Source organism: Carcharodon carcharias, chromosome 23 (genome assembly GCF_017639515.1).
Source record: "Carcharodon carcharias isolate sCarCar2 chromosome 23, sCarCar2.pri, whole genome shotgun sequence".
Classification (NCBI taxonomy): Eukaryota; Metazoa; Chordata; class Chondrichthyes; order Lamniformes; family Lamnidae; genus Carcharodon; species Carcharodon carcharias.
Window position 1 is genome coordinate 11880917 of NC_054489.1, and position 15376 is coordinate 11896292.

The following is a 15376-nucleotide window of genomic DNA, read 5'->3' on the forward strand; positions in this document are numbered from 1 at the left end:
CCCCCCTCCCCCCCGCTCCCCCCTCCCCCCCGCTCCCCCCTCCCCCCTGCTCCCCCCTCCCCCCCGCTCCCCCCTCCCCCCCGCTCCCCCCTCCCCCCCCTCCCCCCTCCCCCCCGCTCCCCCCCTCCCCCCCGCTCCCCCCTCCTTCCCCACTCCCCCCCGCTCCCACCTCTCCTTCCCCCCCCCGCTCCTACCCTCCTCCTCCCCCCTCTCACTCCCGCCTACCCCCCCACCCGCTCCCCCCCTCCTCCCCCCCCCACCCGCTCACCCCCCTCCTCCCCCCCTACCCGCTTACCCCCCTCCTCCTCCTCCTCCTCCCTGCCGCTCCCCAAACCCCTCCTCCCCAACCCTCTCCTCCCCCCTGCTCCCCACCCCTCTCCTCCTCCCTGCTCCCCTCCTCCCTGCTCCCCTCCTCCCTGCTTCCCTCCCCCTGCTCCTCCCCCCGGCTCCTCCTGTTCCTCCCTCTCCTCCTCCCCCAACTCGCTCCCCCTCCTCCCTCCTGCTCCCCAACCCCCTCCTCCCCACCCCCCCTCCTCCCCCTCTCCTCCCCCTCTCCTCCCCCTCTCCTCCCCCCCTCTCCTCCCCCTCTCCTCCCCCTCTCCTCCCCCTCTCCTCCCCCTCTCCTCCCCCTCTCCTCCCCCCCTCTCCTCCCCCCTCTCCTCCCCCCCTCTCTCCCCTCTCCTCCCCCCCCGCTCCCCTTCTCCTCCTCCCCCCCCCCGCTCCCACCTCCCCCCCGCTCCTACCCTCTTCCTCCCCCCTCTTCCTCCCCCCTCCTCCTCCCCGCCCCTCCCCCCCCATCGTCCCCCCCGTCACTCCGCTCCCCCCCGTCCCCCCTCCTGCTCCCCACTCCCCCCCTCCCGCTCCCCTCCCCCCTCCTCCCCCCGCTCCATTCCTCCTCCCCCCCAAGCTCGCCCCCCCATGCTCGCCCCCCCACGCTCCCCCCCCCATGCTCGCTCTCCCCCTCCTCCCCCACTCCCCCTCCTCCCCCACTCCCCCTCCCGCCTCCCCCCCCACCCGCTCACCCCCCTCCTCCTCCTCCTCCTCCCTGCCGTTCCCCAAACCCCTCCTCCCCACCCCGCTCCTCCCCCCTGCTCCCCTCCCCTCCCCTCCTCCCTGCTTCCCTCCCCCCTGCTCCCCCCCCACTCCCCCCCCCCACTCCCCCCCCCGCTCCTCCCCCCCGCTCGCCACCCTCTGCTCCCCACCCCCTCCTCCCCCCGCTCCCCACCCCCCTCCTCCCCCCCGCTCCCCCCGCTCCCACCTCTCCTCCCCCTCCTCCCTCCCTCTTCCTCCCCCCGCTCACCCCCGCTCCACCCAGCTCCTCCCACCCTCCTCCTCCCCCACCGCTCCCCACCCTCCTCCTCCTCCTCCTCCCCGCTCCCCACCCCCATCCTCCCACCTGCTCCCCATCCCCCTCCTCCCCCCTGCTCCCCATCCCCCTCCTCCCCCCTGCTCCCCATCCCCCTCCTCCCCCCTGCTCCCCATCCCCCTCCTCCCCCCCGCTCCCCCCTCTCCTCCCCCCCGCTCCCCCCTCTCCTCCCCCCCCGCTCCCCCCTCTCCTCCCCCCCGCTCCCCCCTCTCCTCCCCCCCGCTCCCCCCTCTCCTCCCCCCCGCTCCCCCCTCTCGTCCCCCCCGCTCCCCCTCTCCTCCTCCCCCCCCGCTCCCTCCTGCCCCCCGCTCCCTCCTCCCCCCCGCTCCTACCCTCTTCCTCCCCCCTCCTCCTCCCCGCCCCTCCCCCCCATCGTCCCCCCCCGTCGCTTCGCGCCCCCCCCCGTCCCCCCTCCTGCTCCCCACTCCCCCCTCCCGCTCCCCCTCCCCCCTCCTCCCCCACTCCCCCTCCTCCCCCACTCCCCCTCCCGCCTCCCCCCCCCAACCGCTCACCTCCCCCCTCCTCCTCCTCCTCCCTGCCGCTCCCCAAACCCCTCCTCCCCACCCCTCTCCTCCCCCCTGCTCCCCACCCCTCTCCTCCTCCCTGCTCCCCACCCCTCTCCTCCTCCCTGCTCCCCTCCCCCCTGCTCCTCCCCCCTCCCCCCCCCACTCCCCTCCCCGCTCCTCCCCCCCGCTCGCCACCCTCCGCTCCCAACCCCCCTCCTGCCCTCCGCTCCCCACCCCCCTCCTCCCCCCCGCTCCCCACCCCCTTACTCCCCCCCGCTCCCTCCTCTCCTCCCCCCTCCTCCCTCCTTCTTCCTCCCCCCGCTCCACCCAGCTCCTCCCCACCCTCCTCCTCCCACTTGCTCCCCATCCCCCTCCTCCCCCCTGCTCCCCATCCCCCTCCTCCCCCCTGCTCCCCACCCCCCTCCTGCCCCCTGCTCCCCACCCCCCTCCTGCCCCCTGCTCCCCACCCCCCTGCTCCGCACCCCCCTCCTGCCCCCCGCTCCCCGCCCTCCTCCCCCTCTCCTCCCCCTCTCCTCCCCCTCTCCTCCCCGCCCTCCTCCCCCCTCTCCTCCCCCCTCTCCTCCCCCCTCTCCTCCCCCCTCTCCTCCCCCCTCTCCTCCCCCCTCTCCTCCCCCGTCTCCTCCCCCGTCTCCTCCCCCGTCTCCTCCCCCGTCTCCTCCCCCGTCTCCTCCCCCGTCTCCTCCCCCGTCTCCTCCCCCGTCTCCTCCCCCGTCTCCTCCCCCCTCTCACTCCCCCCTCTCACTCCCCCCTCTCACTCCCCCCTCCCCCCCCCACTCCCCCCCCCCGCTCCTCCCCCCCACTCGCCACCCTCCGCTCCCCACCCCCCTCCTCCCCTCCGCTCCCCAACCCTTCCTCCCCCCCGCTCCCCACCCCCTTCCTCCCCTCTGCTCCCCCCGCTCCCACCTCTCCTCCCCCCTCCTCCCTCCCTCTTCCTCCCCCCGCTCACCCCCGCTCCACCCAGCTCCTCCCCACCCTCCTCCTCCTCCCCACTCCCCACCCTCCTCCTCCTCCTCCCCGCTCCCCACCCCCATCCTCCCACCTGCTCCCCATCCCCCTCCTCCCCCCTGCTCCCCATCTCCCTCCTCCCCCCTGCTCCCCATCCCCCTCCTCCCCCCTGCTCCCCACCCCCCCTCCTCCCCTCCGCTCCCCAACCCCTCCTCCCCTCTGCTCCCCACCCCCTTCCTCCCCTCTGCTCCCCCCGCTCCCACCTCTCCTCCCCCCTGCTCCCCATCCCCCTCCTCCCCCCTGCTCCCCACCCCCCCCTGCTCCCCATCCCCCTCCTCCCCCCTGCTCCCCATCCCCCTCCTCCCCCCTGCTCCCCATACCCCTCCTCCCCCCTGCTCCCCATACCCTTCCTCCCCCCTGCTCCCCATCCCCCTCCTCCCCCCTGCTCCCCATCCCCCTCCTCCCCCCTGCTCCCCATACCCCTCCTCCCCCCTGCTCCCCATACCCTTCCTCCCCCCTGCTCCCCATCCCCCTCCTCCCCCCTGCTCCCCACCCCCCCTGCTCCCCATCCCCCTCCTCCCCCCTGCTCCCCACCCCCCCTGCTCCCCATCCCCCTCCTCCCCCCTGCTCCCCATCCCCCTCCTCCCCCCTGCTCCCCATCCCCCTCCTCCCCCCTGCTCCCCACCCCCCTCCTGCCCCCTGCTCCCCACCCCCCTCCTGCCCCCTGCTCCCCACCCCCCTCCTGCCCCCTGCTTCCCACCCCCCTCCTCCCCCCTGCTCCCCACCCCCTCCTGCCCCCTCTCCTCCCCCCTCTCCTCCCCCCTCTCCTCCCCCTCTCCTCCCCCGTCTCCTCCCCCTCCTCCTCCCCCCCGCCCGCTCCCCCCTCCTCCTCCCCCCCGCCCGCTTCCCCCTCCTCCTCCGGCCCACCCGCTCACACCCCTCCTCCTCCTCCCTGCCGCTCCCCACCCTCCTCCTCCTCCCCGCCGCTCCCCACCCTCCTCCTCCCCCCCTCCTCCCCCCGGCTCCCCTTCCCCCTCCTCCCCACCGCTCCCCACCCTCCTCCTCCTCCCCCTGCTCCCCACCCCCATCCTCCCCCTGCTCCCCACCCCCATCCTCCCCCTGCTCCCCACCCCCATCCTCCCCCTGCTCCCCACCCCCATCCTCCCCCTGCTCCCCACCCCCCTCCTCCACCCCGCTCCTCACCCCCCTCCTCCCCCTGCTCCCCACACCCCTCCTCCCCCACTGCTCCCCACCCCCTCCTCCCCCCCTCCCCCCTGCTCCCCACCCCCTCCTCCCCCCCCTGCTCCCCACCCCCTGCTCCCCACCCCCTGCTCCCCACCCCCTGCTCCCCACCCCCTGCTCCCCACCCCCTGCTCCCACCCGCTCTCCTCCCCGCTCTCCTCCCCGCTCTCCTCCCCGCTCTCCTCCCCGCTCTCCTCCCCGCTCTCCTCCCCCCTCTCCCCACCCCCCCTCCTCCCCCCTCTCCCCACCCCCTCCCTCCCTCCTCCTCCCCCTCCTCCCCCCCGCTCCCCACCCCTGCTCCCCACCCTCCTCGTCCCCCACCCTCCTCGTCCCCCACCCTCCTCCTCCAAACCCCGCTCCCCATCCCCCTCCTCCCCAACCCCTCCTCCCCACTGCTCCCGACCCCCCTGCTCCCAACCCCCCTCCTCCCCCCTGCTCCCCACTCCCTCCTCCCCCCTGCTCCCCACTCCCTCCTCCCCCCTGCTCCCCACTCCCTCCTCCCCCCTGCTCCCCACCCCCTGCTCCCCACTCCCTCCTCCCCCCTGCTCCCCACTCCCTCCTCCCCCCTGCTCCCCACCCCCTGCTCCCCACCCCCCTCCTCCCTCCCTCCTCCCCCCCGCTCCTGTCGCCCCAGCTAACCCCCCTCCTCCCCCCCGCTCACCCCCTCCTCCCCCCCGCTCACCCCCTCCTCCCCCCCACACACCCCCTCCTCCCCCCCGCTCACCCCCCTCCTCCCCCCCGCTCACCCCCCTCCTCCCCCCCGCTCACCACCCTCCTCCCCCCCGCTCACCCCCCTCCTCACCCCCGCTCACCGCCCTCCTCACCCCACTCATTCCCCCCTCCCCCCGCTTCCCTGCTCCTCCCCCACTGTTCCCCCCCCGCCTCCTCCACGCTCCCCCTCCCCCTCCACCCTCCCCCTCCACCCTCCCCCTCCCCCCACCCCCTCCCCTCTGCCCCTCTCCCCGGCCCCTCTCACCTGCCCCCCTCCCGCCTCCTTCCCCCTCCCCCCTCCCGCCTCCTTCCCCCTCCCCCCTCCCGCCCCTTCCCCCCCCGCCCCTTCCCCCCCGCCCCTTCCCCCCCGCCCCTTCCCCCCCGCCCCTTCCCCCCCGCCCCTTCCCCCCCGCCCCTTCCCCCCCCGCCCCTTCCCCCCCCGCCCCTTCCCCCCCGCCCCTTCCCCCCCGCCCCTTCCCCCCCGCCCCTTCCCCCTCCCGCCCCTTCCCCCTCCCGCCCCTTCCCCCTCCCGCCCCTTCCCCCTCCCGCCCCTTCCCCCTCCCGCCCCTTCCCCTCCCGCCCCTTCCCCCTCCCGCCCCTTCCCCCTCCCGCCCCTTCCCCCTCCCGCCCCTTCCCCCTCCCGCCCCTTCCCCCTCCCGCCCCTTCCCCCTCCCGCCCTTCCCCCTCCCGCCCCTTCCCCCTCCCGCCCCTTCCCCCTCCCGCCCCTTCCCCCTCCCGCCCCTTCCCCCTCCCGCCCCCTTCCCCCTCCCCCTCCCGCCCCCTTCCCCCTTCCCCCTCCCGCCCCCTTCCCCCTTCCCCTCCCGCCCCCTTCCCCCTCCCGCCCCCTTCCCCCTCCCGCCCCCTTCCCCCTCCCGCCCCCTTCCCCCTCCCGCCCCTTCCCCCTCCCGCCACCTTCCCCCTCCCCCTCCCGCCCCCCGCCCCTTCCCCCTTCCCCCCCACCCCCTCCCCCTTCCCCCCGCCCCTTCCCCCTCCATCCTCCCGCCCCCTCCCCCTTCCATCCTCCCGCCCCCTCCCCTTCCATCCTCCCGCCCCCTCCCTCTTCCCCCCTCCTGCCCCTTTGCCCTCCCGCCCCCTCCCCCTTCCCCCCTCCTTCCCCGTCCCCCCTCCTTCCCCCTCCCCCCTCCTTCCCCTTCCCCCTTCCCCCTCCCCCTTCCCCCTCCTCCTTCCCCCTCCTCCTTCCCCCTCCTCCTTCCCCCTCCTCCTTCCCCCCCTCCTTCTTCCCCCCTCCTTCCCCCCCTCCTTCCCCCCCTCCTTCCCCCCCTCCTTCCCCCTCCTCCATCCCCCTCCTCCTTCCCCCTCCCCCTCCCCCCACCCCCTCCCCCCTGCCCGTCTCACCTCCCCCCTCCCGCCTCCTTCCCCCTTCCCCCTCCCGCCCCTTCCCCCTTCCCCCTCCCACCCCTTCCCCCTTCCCCCTCCCGCCCCTTCCCCCTTCCCCCTCCCGCCCCTTCCCCTTCCCCCTCCCGCCCCCTTCCCGCCTCCTGCCCATTCCCCCTCCTGCCCATCCCCCCTCCTGCCCATCCCCCCTCCTGCCCTTCCCCCCTCCTGCCCTTCCCCCCTCCTGCCCCTTCCCCCCTCCTGCCCCTTCCCCCCTCCTGCCCCTTCCCCCTTCCCCCCTCCCGCCCACTCCCCTTCCCCCCTCCCGCCCACTCCCCTTCCCCCCTCCCGCCCACTCCCCTTCCCCCTCCCGCCCACTCCCCTTCCCCCCTCCCACCTCCTCCCCTTCCCCCCCCACCTCCTCCCCTTCCCCCTTCCCGTCCCCTCCCCCTTCCCCCTTCCCGCCCCCTCCCCCTTCCCCCTCCCGCCCCCTCCCCCTTCCCCCCTCCCGCCCCCTCCCCCTTCCCCCCTCCCGCCCCCTCCCCCTTCCCCCTCCCGCCCCCTCCCCCTTCCCCCCTCCCGCCCACTCCCCTTCCCCCCTCCCACCTCCTCCCCTTCCCCCCTCCCACCTCCTCCCCTTCCCCCCTCCCCTTCCCCCCTCCTTCCCCCCTCCTTCCCCCCTCCTTACACCTCCTCCTTCCCCCCTTCCACCCCCTCCCCGCCCACCCTTCCCCCCCCACCCCGCCCTCCCTTACCCCCCCTCCCCGCCCTCCCTTACCCCCCCCTCCCCGCCCTCCCTTACCCCCCCTCCCCGCCCTCCCTTTCCCCCCCTCCCCGCCCTCCCTTCCCCCCCTCCCCGCCCTCCCTTCCCCCCCTCCCCGCCCTCCCTTTCCCCCCCTCCCCGCCCTCCCTTTCCCCCCCTCCCCGCCCTCCCTTTCCCCCCCTCCCCGCCCTCCCTTCCCCCCCCCTCCCCGCCCTCCCTTCCCCCCCCCACCCCGTCCTCCCTTCCCCCACCCCGTCCTCCCTTCCCCCACCCCGTCCTCCCTTCCCCCACCCCGTCCTCCCTTCCCCCACCCCGTCCTCCCTTCCCCCACCCCGTCCTCCCTTCCCCCACCCCGTCCTCCCTTTTCCCCCCTCCCCGCCCTCCCTTTCCCCCCCTCCCCGCCCTCCCTTTCCCCCCCTCCCCGCCCTCCCTTTTCCCCCCCACCCCGCCCTCCCTTCCCCCCCCTCCCCGCCCCTCCCTTTTCCCCCCCTCCCCGCCCTCCCTTTCCCCCCCTCCCCGCCCTCCCTTTTCCCCCCCTTCCCGCCCTCCCTTTCCCCCCCTCCCCGCCCTCCCTTTTCCCCCCTCCCCGCCCTCCCTTTTCCCCCCTCCCCGCCCTCCCTTTCCCCCCCTCCCCGCCCTCCCTTTCCCCCCTCCCCGCCCTCCCTTTCCCCCCTCCCCGCCCTCCCTTTCCCCCCCTCCCCGCCCTCCCTTTTCCCCCCTCCCCGCCCTCCCTTTTCCCCCCTCCCCGCCCTCCCTTTTCCCCCCCTCCCCGCTCTCCCCTTTTCCCCCCCTCCCCGCCCTCCCTTTTCCCCCCCTCCCCGCCCTCCCTTTCCGCCCTCCCCGCCCTCCCTTTCCCCCCTCCCCGCCCTCCCTTTCCCACCCTCCCTTCCACCCCTCCCCTTCCCGCCCTCCCTTCCACCCCTCCCCGCCCTCCCTTCCACCCCTCCCCGCCCTCCCTTCCACCCCTCCCCGCCCTCCCTTCCCCCCCCTCCCCGCCCTCCCTTCCCCCCCCTCCCCGCCCTCCCTTCCCCCCCCTCCCCGCCCTCCCTTTCCCGCCCTCCCTCTCCCCCCCTCCCCGCCCTCGCTTTCCCCGCCCTCGCTTTCCCCGCCCTCGCTTTCCCCGCCCTCGGTTTCCCCGCCCTCGGTTTCCCCGCCCTCGGTTTCCCCGCCCCCTCCCCGCCCTCGCTTTTCCCCCCCTCCCCGCCCTCGCTTTTCCCCCCCTCCCCGGCCTCGCTTTTCCCCCCCTCCCCGGCCTCGCTTTTCCCCCCCTCCCCGGCCTCGCTTTTTCCCCCCCTCCTCGGCCTCGCTTTTCCCCCCCTCCCCGCCCTCGCTTTTCCCCCCCGCCCCGGCCTCCCTTTTCCCCACTCCCCCCTTTCCCCCCCCTCCCTGCCCTCCATTCCCCCCCCCCACCCTCCCCGCCCTCCCTTTTCCCCGCCCTCCCTTTCCCCCCTCCCCGCCCTCCCATTTCCCCCCTCCCCCGCCCTCCCTTTTCCCCCCTCCCCGCCCTCCCTTTTCCTCCCCTCCCCGCCCTCCCTTTCCCCCCCTCCCCGCCCTCCCTTTCCCCCCCTCCCCTTTCCCCCCTCCCCGCCCTCCCTTTTCCCCCCTCCCCCCCCTGCTTTGCCCCCCTCCCCCCCCTGCTTTGCCCCCCTCCCCCCCCTGCTTTGCCCCCCTCCCCCCTGCTTTGCCCCCCTCCCCCCTGCTTTGCCCCCCTCCCCCCTGCTTTGCCCCCCTCCCCCCTGCTTTGCCCCCTCCCACCTCCTTTGCCCCCCTCTGCCCCCCCCGCCTCCTCTGCCCCCTCCTTTGCCCTCTTTGCCCCCTCCTTTGCCCTCTTTGCCCCCTCCTTTGCCCTCTTTGCCCCCTCCTTTGCCCTCTCTGCCCGCTCCTTTGCCCTCTCTGCCCCCTCCTTTGCCCCGTCTGCCCCCTCCTTTGCCCCGTCTGCCCCCTCCTTTGCCCCGTCTGCCCCCTCCTTTGCCCCGTCTGCCCCCTCCTTTGCCCCGTCTGCCCCCTCCTTTGCCCCGTCTGCCCCCTCCTTTGCCCCGTCTGCCCCCTCCTTTGCCCCGTCTGCCCCCTCCTTTGCCCCGTCTGCCCCCTCCTTTGCCCCGTCTGCCCCCTCCTTTGCCCGTCTGCCCCTCCTTTGCCCCGTCTGCCCCCTCCTTTGCCCCGTCTGCCCCCTCCTTTGCCCCGTCTGCCCCCTCCTTTGCCCCGTCTGCCCCTCCTTTGCCCCGTCTGCCCCCTCCTTTGCCCCGTCTGCCCCCTCCTTTGCCCGTCTGCCCCCTCCTTTGCCCCGTCTGCCCCCTCCTTTGCCCCGTCTGCCCCCCTCCTTTGCCCCGTCTGCCCCCTCCTTTGCCCCGACTGCCCCCTCCTTTGCCCCGTCTGCCCCCTCCTTTGCCCCGTCTGCCCCCTCCTTTGCCCCGTCTGCCCCCTCCTTTGCCCCGTCTGCCCCCTCCTTTGCCCCGTCTGCCCCCTCCTTTGCCCCGTCTGCCCCCTCCTTTGCCCCGTCTGCCCCCTCCTTTGCCCCGTCTGCCCCCTCCTTTGCCCCGTCTGCCCCCTCCTTTGCCCCGTCTGCCCCCTCCTTTGCCCCGTCTGCCCCCTCCTTTGCCCCGTCTGCCCCCTCCTTTGCCCCGTCTGCCCCCTCCTTTGCCCCGTCTGCCCCCTCCTTTGCCCCGTCTGCCCCCTCCTTTGCCCCGTCTGCCCCCTCCTTTGCCCCGTCTGCCCCCTCCTTTGCCCCGTCTGCCCCCTCCTTTGCCCCGTCTGCCCCCTCCTTTGCCCCGTCTGCCCCCTCCTTTGCCCCGTCTGCCCCCTCCTTTGCCCCGTCTGCCCCCTCCTTTGCCCCGTCTGCCCCCTCCTTTGCCCCGTCTGCCCCCTCCTTTGCCCCGTCTGCCCCCTCCTTTGCCCCGTCTGCCCCCTCCTTTGCCCCGTCTGCCCCCTCCTTTGCCCCGTCTGCCCCCTCCTTTGCCCCCGTCTGCCCCCTCCTTTGCCCCCGTCTGCCCCCTCCTTTGCCCCTCTGCCCCCTCCTTTGCCCCCTCTGCCCCCTCCTTTGCCCCCTCTGCCCCCTCCTTTGCCCCTCTGCCCCCTCCTTTGCCCCCTCTGCCCCCTCCTTTGCCCCCTCTGCCCCCTCCTTTGCCCCCTCTGCCCCCTCCTTTGCCCCCTCTGCCCCCTCCTTTGCCCCCTCTGCCCCCTCCTTTGCCCCTCTGCCCCCTCCTTTGCCCCCTCTGCCCCCTCCTTTGCCCCCTCTGCCCCCTCCTTTGCCCCCTCTGCCCCCTCCTTTGCCCCCTCTGCCCCCTCCTTTGCCCCCTCTGCCCCCTCCTTTGCCCCCTCTGCCCCCTCCTTTGCCCCCTCTGCCCCCTCCTTTGCCCCCTCTGCCCCCTCCTTTGCCCCCTCTGCCCCCTCCTTTGCCCCCTCTGCCCCCTCCTTTGCCCCCTCTGCCCCCTCCTTTGCCCCCTCTGCCCCCTCCTTTGCCCCCTCTGCCCCCTCCTTTGCCCCCTCTGCCCCCTCCTTTGCCCCCTCTGCCCCCTCCTTTGCCCCCTCTGCCCCCTCCTTTGCCCCCTCTGCCCCCTCCTTTGCCCCCTCTGCCCCCTCCTTTGCCCCCTCTGCCCCCTCCTTTGCCCCCTCTGCCCCCTCCTTTGCCCCCTCTGCCCCCTCCTTTGCCCCCTCTGCCCCCTCCTTTGCCCCCTCTGCCCCCTCCTTTGCCCCCTCTGCCCCCTCCTTTGCCCCCTCTGCCCCCTCCTTTGCCCCCCTCTGCCCCCTCCTTTGCCCCCTCTGCCCCTCCTTTGCCCCCTCTGCCCCCTCCTTTGCCCCCTCTGCCCCCTCCTTTGCCCCCTCTGCCCCTCCTTTTGCCCCCTCTGCCCCCTCCTTTGCCCCCTCTGCCCCCTCCTTTGCCCCCTCTGCCCCCTCCTTTGCCCCCTCTGCCCCCTCCTTTGCCCCCCTCTGCCCCCCTCCTTTGCCCCCTCTGCCCCCTCCTTTGCCCCCTCTGCCCCCTCCTTTGCCCCCTCTGCCCCCTCTTTGCCCCCCTCTGCCCCCTCCTTTGCCCCCTCTGCCCCCTCCTTTGCCCCCTCTGCCCCCTCCTTTGCCCCCTCTGCCCCCTCCTTTGCCCCCCTCTGCCCCCTCCTTCGCCCCCTCCTGCCCCTCCTCGCCCCCTCCTTTGCCCCCTCCGCCCCCTCCTTTGCCCCCTCCGCCCCCTCCTTTGCCCCCTCCGCCCCCTCCTTTGCCCCTTCCGCCCCCTCCTTTGCCCCCTCCGCCCCCTCCTTTGCCCCCTCCGCCCCCTCCTTTGCCCCCTCCGCCCCCTCCTTTGCCCCCTCCGCCCCCTCCTTTGCCCCCTCCGCCCCCTCCTTTGCCCCCTCCGCCCCCTCCTTTGCCCCCTCCGCCCCCTCCTTTGCCCCCTCCGCCCCCTCCTTTGCCCCCTCCGCCCCCTCCTTTGCCCCCTCCGCCCCCTCCTTTGCCCCCTCCGCCCCCTCCTTTGCCCCCTCCGCCCCCTCCTTTGCCCCCTCCGCCCCCTCCTTTGCCCCCTCCGCCCCCTCCTTTGCCCCCTCCGCCCCCTCCTTTGCCCCCTCCGCCCCCTCCTTTGCCCCCTCCGCCCCCTCCTTTGCCCCCTCCGCCCCCTCCTTTGCCCCCTCTGCCCCCTCCTTTGCCCCCTCTGCCCCCTCCTCTGCCCCCTCCTCTGCCCCCTCCTTTGCCCCCTCTGCCCCCTCCTCTGCCCCCTCCTTTGCCCCCTCTGCCCCCTCCTTTGCCCCCTCTGCCCCCTCCTTTGCCCCCTCTGCCCCCTCCTTTGCCCCCTCTGCCCCCTCCTTTGCCCCCCTCTGCCCCCTCCTTTGCCCCCTCTGCCCCCTCCTTTGCCCCCTCTGCCCCCTCCTTTGCCCCCTCTGCCCCCTCCTTTGCCCCCTCTGCCCCCTCCTTTGCCCCCTCTGCCCCCTCTGCCCCCTCTGCCCCCTCTGCCCCCTCCTTTGCCCCCTCTGCCCCCTCCTTTGCCCCCTCTGCCCCCTCCTTTGCCCCCTCTGCCCCCTCCTTTGCCCCCTCTGCCCCCTCCTTTGCCCCCTCTGCCCCCTCCTTTGCCCCCTCCTTTGCCCCCTCCTTTGCCCCCTCTGCCCCCCTCTGCCCCCTCCTTTGCCCCCTCTGCCCCCTCCTTTGCCCCCTCTGCCCCCTCCTTTGCCCCCTCTGCCCCCTCCTTTGCCCCCTCTGCCCCCTCCTTTGCCCCCTCTGCCCCCTCCTCTGCCCCCTCCTCTGCCCCCTCCTCTGCCCCCTCCTCTGCCCCCTCCTTTGCCCCCTCTGCCCCCTCCTTTGCCCCCCCTCCGCCCCCCTCCTTTGCCCCCCCTCCGCCCCCTCCTTGCCCCCCTCCGCCCCCTCCTTTGCCCCCCGCCCCCTCCTGCCCCCCCTCCGCCCCCCCCTCCGCCCCCTCCGCCCCCTCCTTTTGCCCCTCCTTTGCCCCCTCCTTTGCCCCTCCTCGCCCCTCCTCCGCCCCCCCTCTGCCCCCCTCTGCCCCCCTCCGCCCCCCTCTGCCCCCCTCCGCCCCCCCTCTGCCCCCCTCTGCCCCCCTCCCCCTCTGCCCCCCCTCTGCCCCCCCTCTGCCCCCCCTCTGCCCCCCTCTGCCCCCCTCTGCCCCCCCTCTGCCCCCCCTCTGCCCCCCCCTCTGCCCCCCCTCTGCGCCCCCTCTGCGCCCCCTCTGGCCCCCTCCTTTACCCCCTCCCCTCTTCCCCCTTCCCCCTCCCCCCCTTTGAGTGGAGATTTGATTGAGGTGTTCAAAATCATTAGGTGTCTTGAAAGAATAGGTAGAGCAAAACTGCTTCCATTGGCAGAATGATCAAGAATCAGTGGGCACTAATATCAGACAAAAGGTAAAAGAAGCAATAACGGTGTGAGGAAAATCTGCATTGTTAGGGTCTGGAATACCCTGAGAGTGCAGTGGAAACAGATTCAATGTTGGTTTTCAAAAGAGAATTGAATAAGCAGGGCCACAAGGAACAGGCTGGAGAGTGGGACGAGCCGATTAACTCTGGCAGAGAACTAGCACAGACATGACAGGTTGAATGGCTTCCTATGCTGTAATCATTCTATGATTTTCTGAGCTTAAAATAAATGTGTTTATTAAACAACACTACATATATAAACTGAATACAGTAACTGGGAGCAATGTGTTTGGGGCTGCCTAGTGATCTAACCTGAATAAACCACTTGTCCCAATGTTTATTCTTTATAATCCCATTTGTGTCTGGGCATCACTGCCTGACTCACATGGGCTGTCTGAAAACAACATTGTGTCTGGGCATCACTGCCTGACCCTTTCAACTGGAGGTGCTACATTATATTTACTGCTCAAGGGTCAAAGTTAACTTGCACGGGACCTCGCAGTAGAGGGTGATTTGCCAGTTTTGAATGAGGAACCTGTTTTGAGAAGAGACGGATCTCGTCCTGCACCACTCACAGGTCAAACAAGGAGCCACCTTGATGCCACCTCTAGGTTAAGCTGTCCCAATTGAGGGGATGAAATATAGGGAGGTGAACGGAGGGCAACCTTTGAGTAAACCCTCCAGGTTTAACCATACATTGTCTTTTTTCAATATCTAGTGAAGGACTGTATCAGCTTGAATCCCACCCAAACCTTTGATCAGAAAGTTGCTAGTTTTTCTTTCCAATTCTGCTACTCTCCTTTTGATATTATTAGCATACTGTCAACGATATTGACTAGGATGTGTTCATGTTGTTTTCAGACAGCCCATGTGAATCAAAGACGTTGGTGTACATTTCCATATCACTGATTGCTAAGCGAAATCTGCAACTGCCTGCAGATAAACAGACACCAGAAGATATGTGAGTAGCTGCAGCTCAACAGTGGGAGTCCATTATAAACATCACTGTCTGGATGGTTATATGGTAGCAGCAATGATGCAATTAGGCTCCCCTGATCAGTTAGTGTTAACGATCTTCTTTGTTGTGGCACCGAGCTATGCAGATCAGAAGATCCCTGCTCGGTCCTGTGATTGACTATCACACCCTAGGTTTTTCCAGTCGTGCAAACCCTAATTAGCCAGTGTGTGTGGCTAAGAGTGAGCTCAATGGTAATGCTCTATGTAGTGAGATAGCACGCTAAATCTCACTCTAGGCTCACACGGTAGCAAGATACTCAAGGGCAGCCAGCAACTATGGAATCAGATCCCAGCAAGGCTCAAGGGGAAAAGGGAAGAATTTAAAATGTAAGGGGTTCTGCAGTAAACCATAAGCTGATACTTGGTTTCATGAGGGTGGGCAAATTTATATTCCTGTGAGGTCTTCTGCACATATTTAAAGTAGTTTAATTGTAACGTTCTATTGACATGGTGACTTTGATTTTTATTTAATTCTGTAAGGTTTACAAGATGAATGAGCTGTGAATTGAAGATGTAGGGTGCTGAGATGGCACATTATATTGGTAAACCACTGTGCTGTGCCACACGATGCACTGGAATACAGGTAGCCCCCAGTTGACTGGTTTGTCAGAGGGATGTAGTGAGCTGAGAATGGATGCTTCCACAGCAACAATGAGGTCCCCTGGGTTTCTCTGTCATGTCTTCTAATGGCTGCAGACTGTGGGTGCCACTGGCAAAAGCATGGCAGCAGAAAGTCATCATCTGCTGTTTTCCAGATAGGTGTCCAACATATCTTGGGCATATAATCAAGGCTGACACTCCCAGTACAGTACTGAGGGAGTGCTGCAGCATCAGAGGTTCTGCCTTTTTGATGAGATGTTAATCCAAGTCAAGGGCACCATCTTTACAGAATCAAAATATAACATTTCTTTGCTACGCCTCAATTTCAGTTCCTTCCCGTCCCCTAGATTTGTTTCTTTCAATTTCCAAATATTCCAAAATTACAATTTGAATTGTTAAAATGGGTACAAAGCCTCCATCTAGTGGTTGCATTTAGTATAACCTTTACAGATTCTTTATAATGAAAGCAAGAAAACAGGTCTCGGGCATACAAAGTGTTGAAACTTATTGCTGCGGCTTCTCTCAGCCCTGCATTGTGCTATTCCTCTGTTTAAGCCTGACTTAGTGATATCTTTTAATGGATCTGCTTTGATTAAAATGAAACTCCTGGTGTTGACAATCAATTCCTTGTTTTCCACACAGAACAGAAGCAATGGCAAAGCTGATGACTGTTCGATTGGACAGGGAGAATATTGACACCCTTGGAAATTTTGAGTGCTTGGGAAATGTCTACAGTCTTTACCTTCAGCAGGTAATTATCTGGCTGCAGCCTCCCACAGACGGTTTTGTTGAAGTGGTTGAAGAGTAAATGCCTTGGCTCCTTTGGATAGTTCAGTGTTAAATCCACCACCCAGTGTAATATTAAACCTTGGATTATAAAATTCCAAGTTTGCATCTAGTTTCTGAATTAATCTCGGTTAAAGTAGTGGTAGAAGTGCTACAATTGGCTTTAAGACCCTTGGACTAGAAGGAGAAAAATCCCTTCTTGCTATTCTGCTGCTAGAAAATTTCTTATGTCGTATTTTGATTC

At 69.6% G+C, this 15376-nt stretch overlaps 1 protein-coding gene across 1 annotated transcript in view; it reads left to right on the forward strand.

Annotated features, from left to right (window-relative positions):
- The window catches only part of LOC121269251 (leucine-rich repeat-containing protein 46-like), a 32604-nt gene that overhangs the window by 6997 nt on the left and 10231 nt on the right, over positions 1 to 15376 (forward strand). The window contains exons 2-3 of the mRNA XM_041173809.1: positions 13591 to 13690; positions 14989 to 15150. Coding sequence (XP_041029743.1) covers positions 13591 to 13690; positions 14989 to 15150 — 262 coding nt within the window. The remainder of the gene's footprint in view (positions 1 to 13590; positions 13691 to 14988; positions 15151 to 15376) is intronic.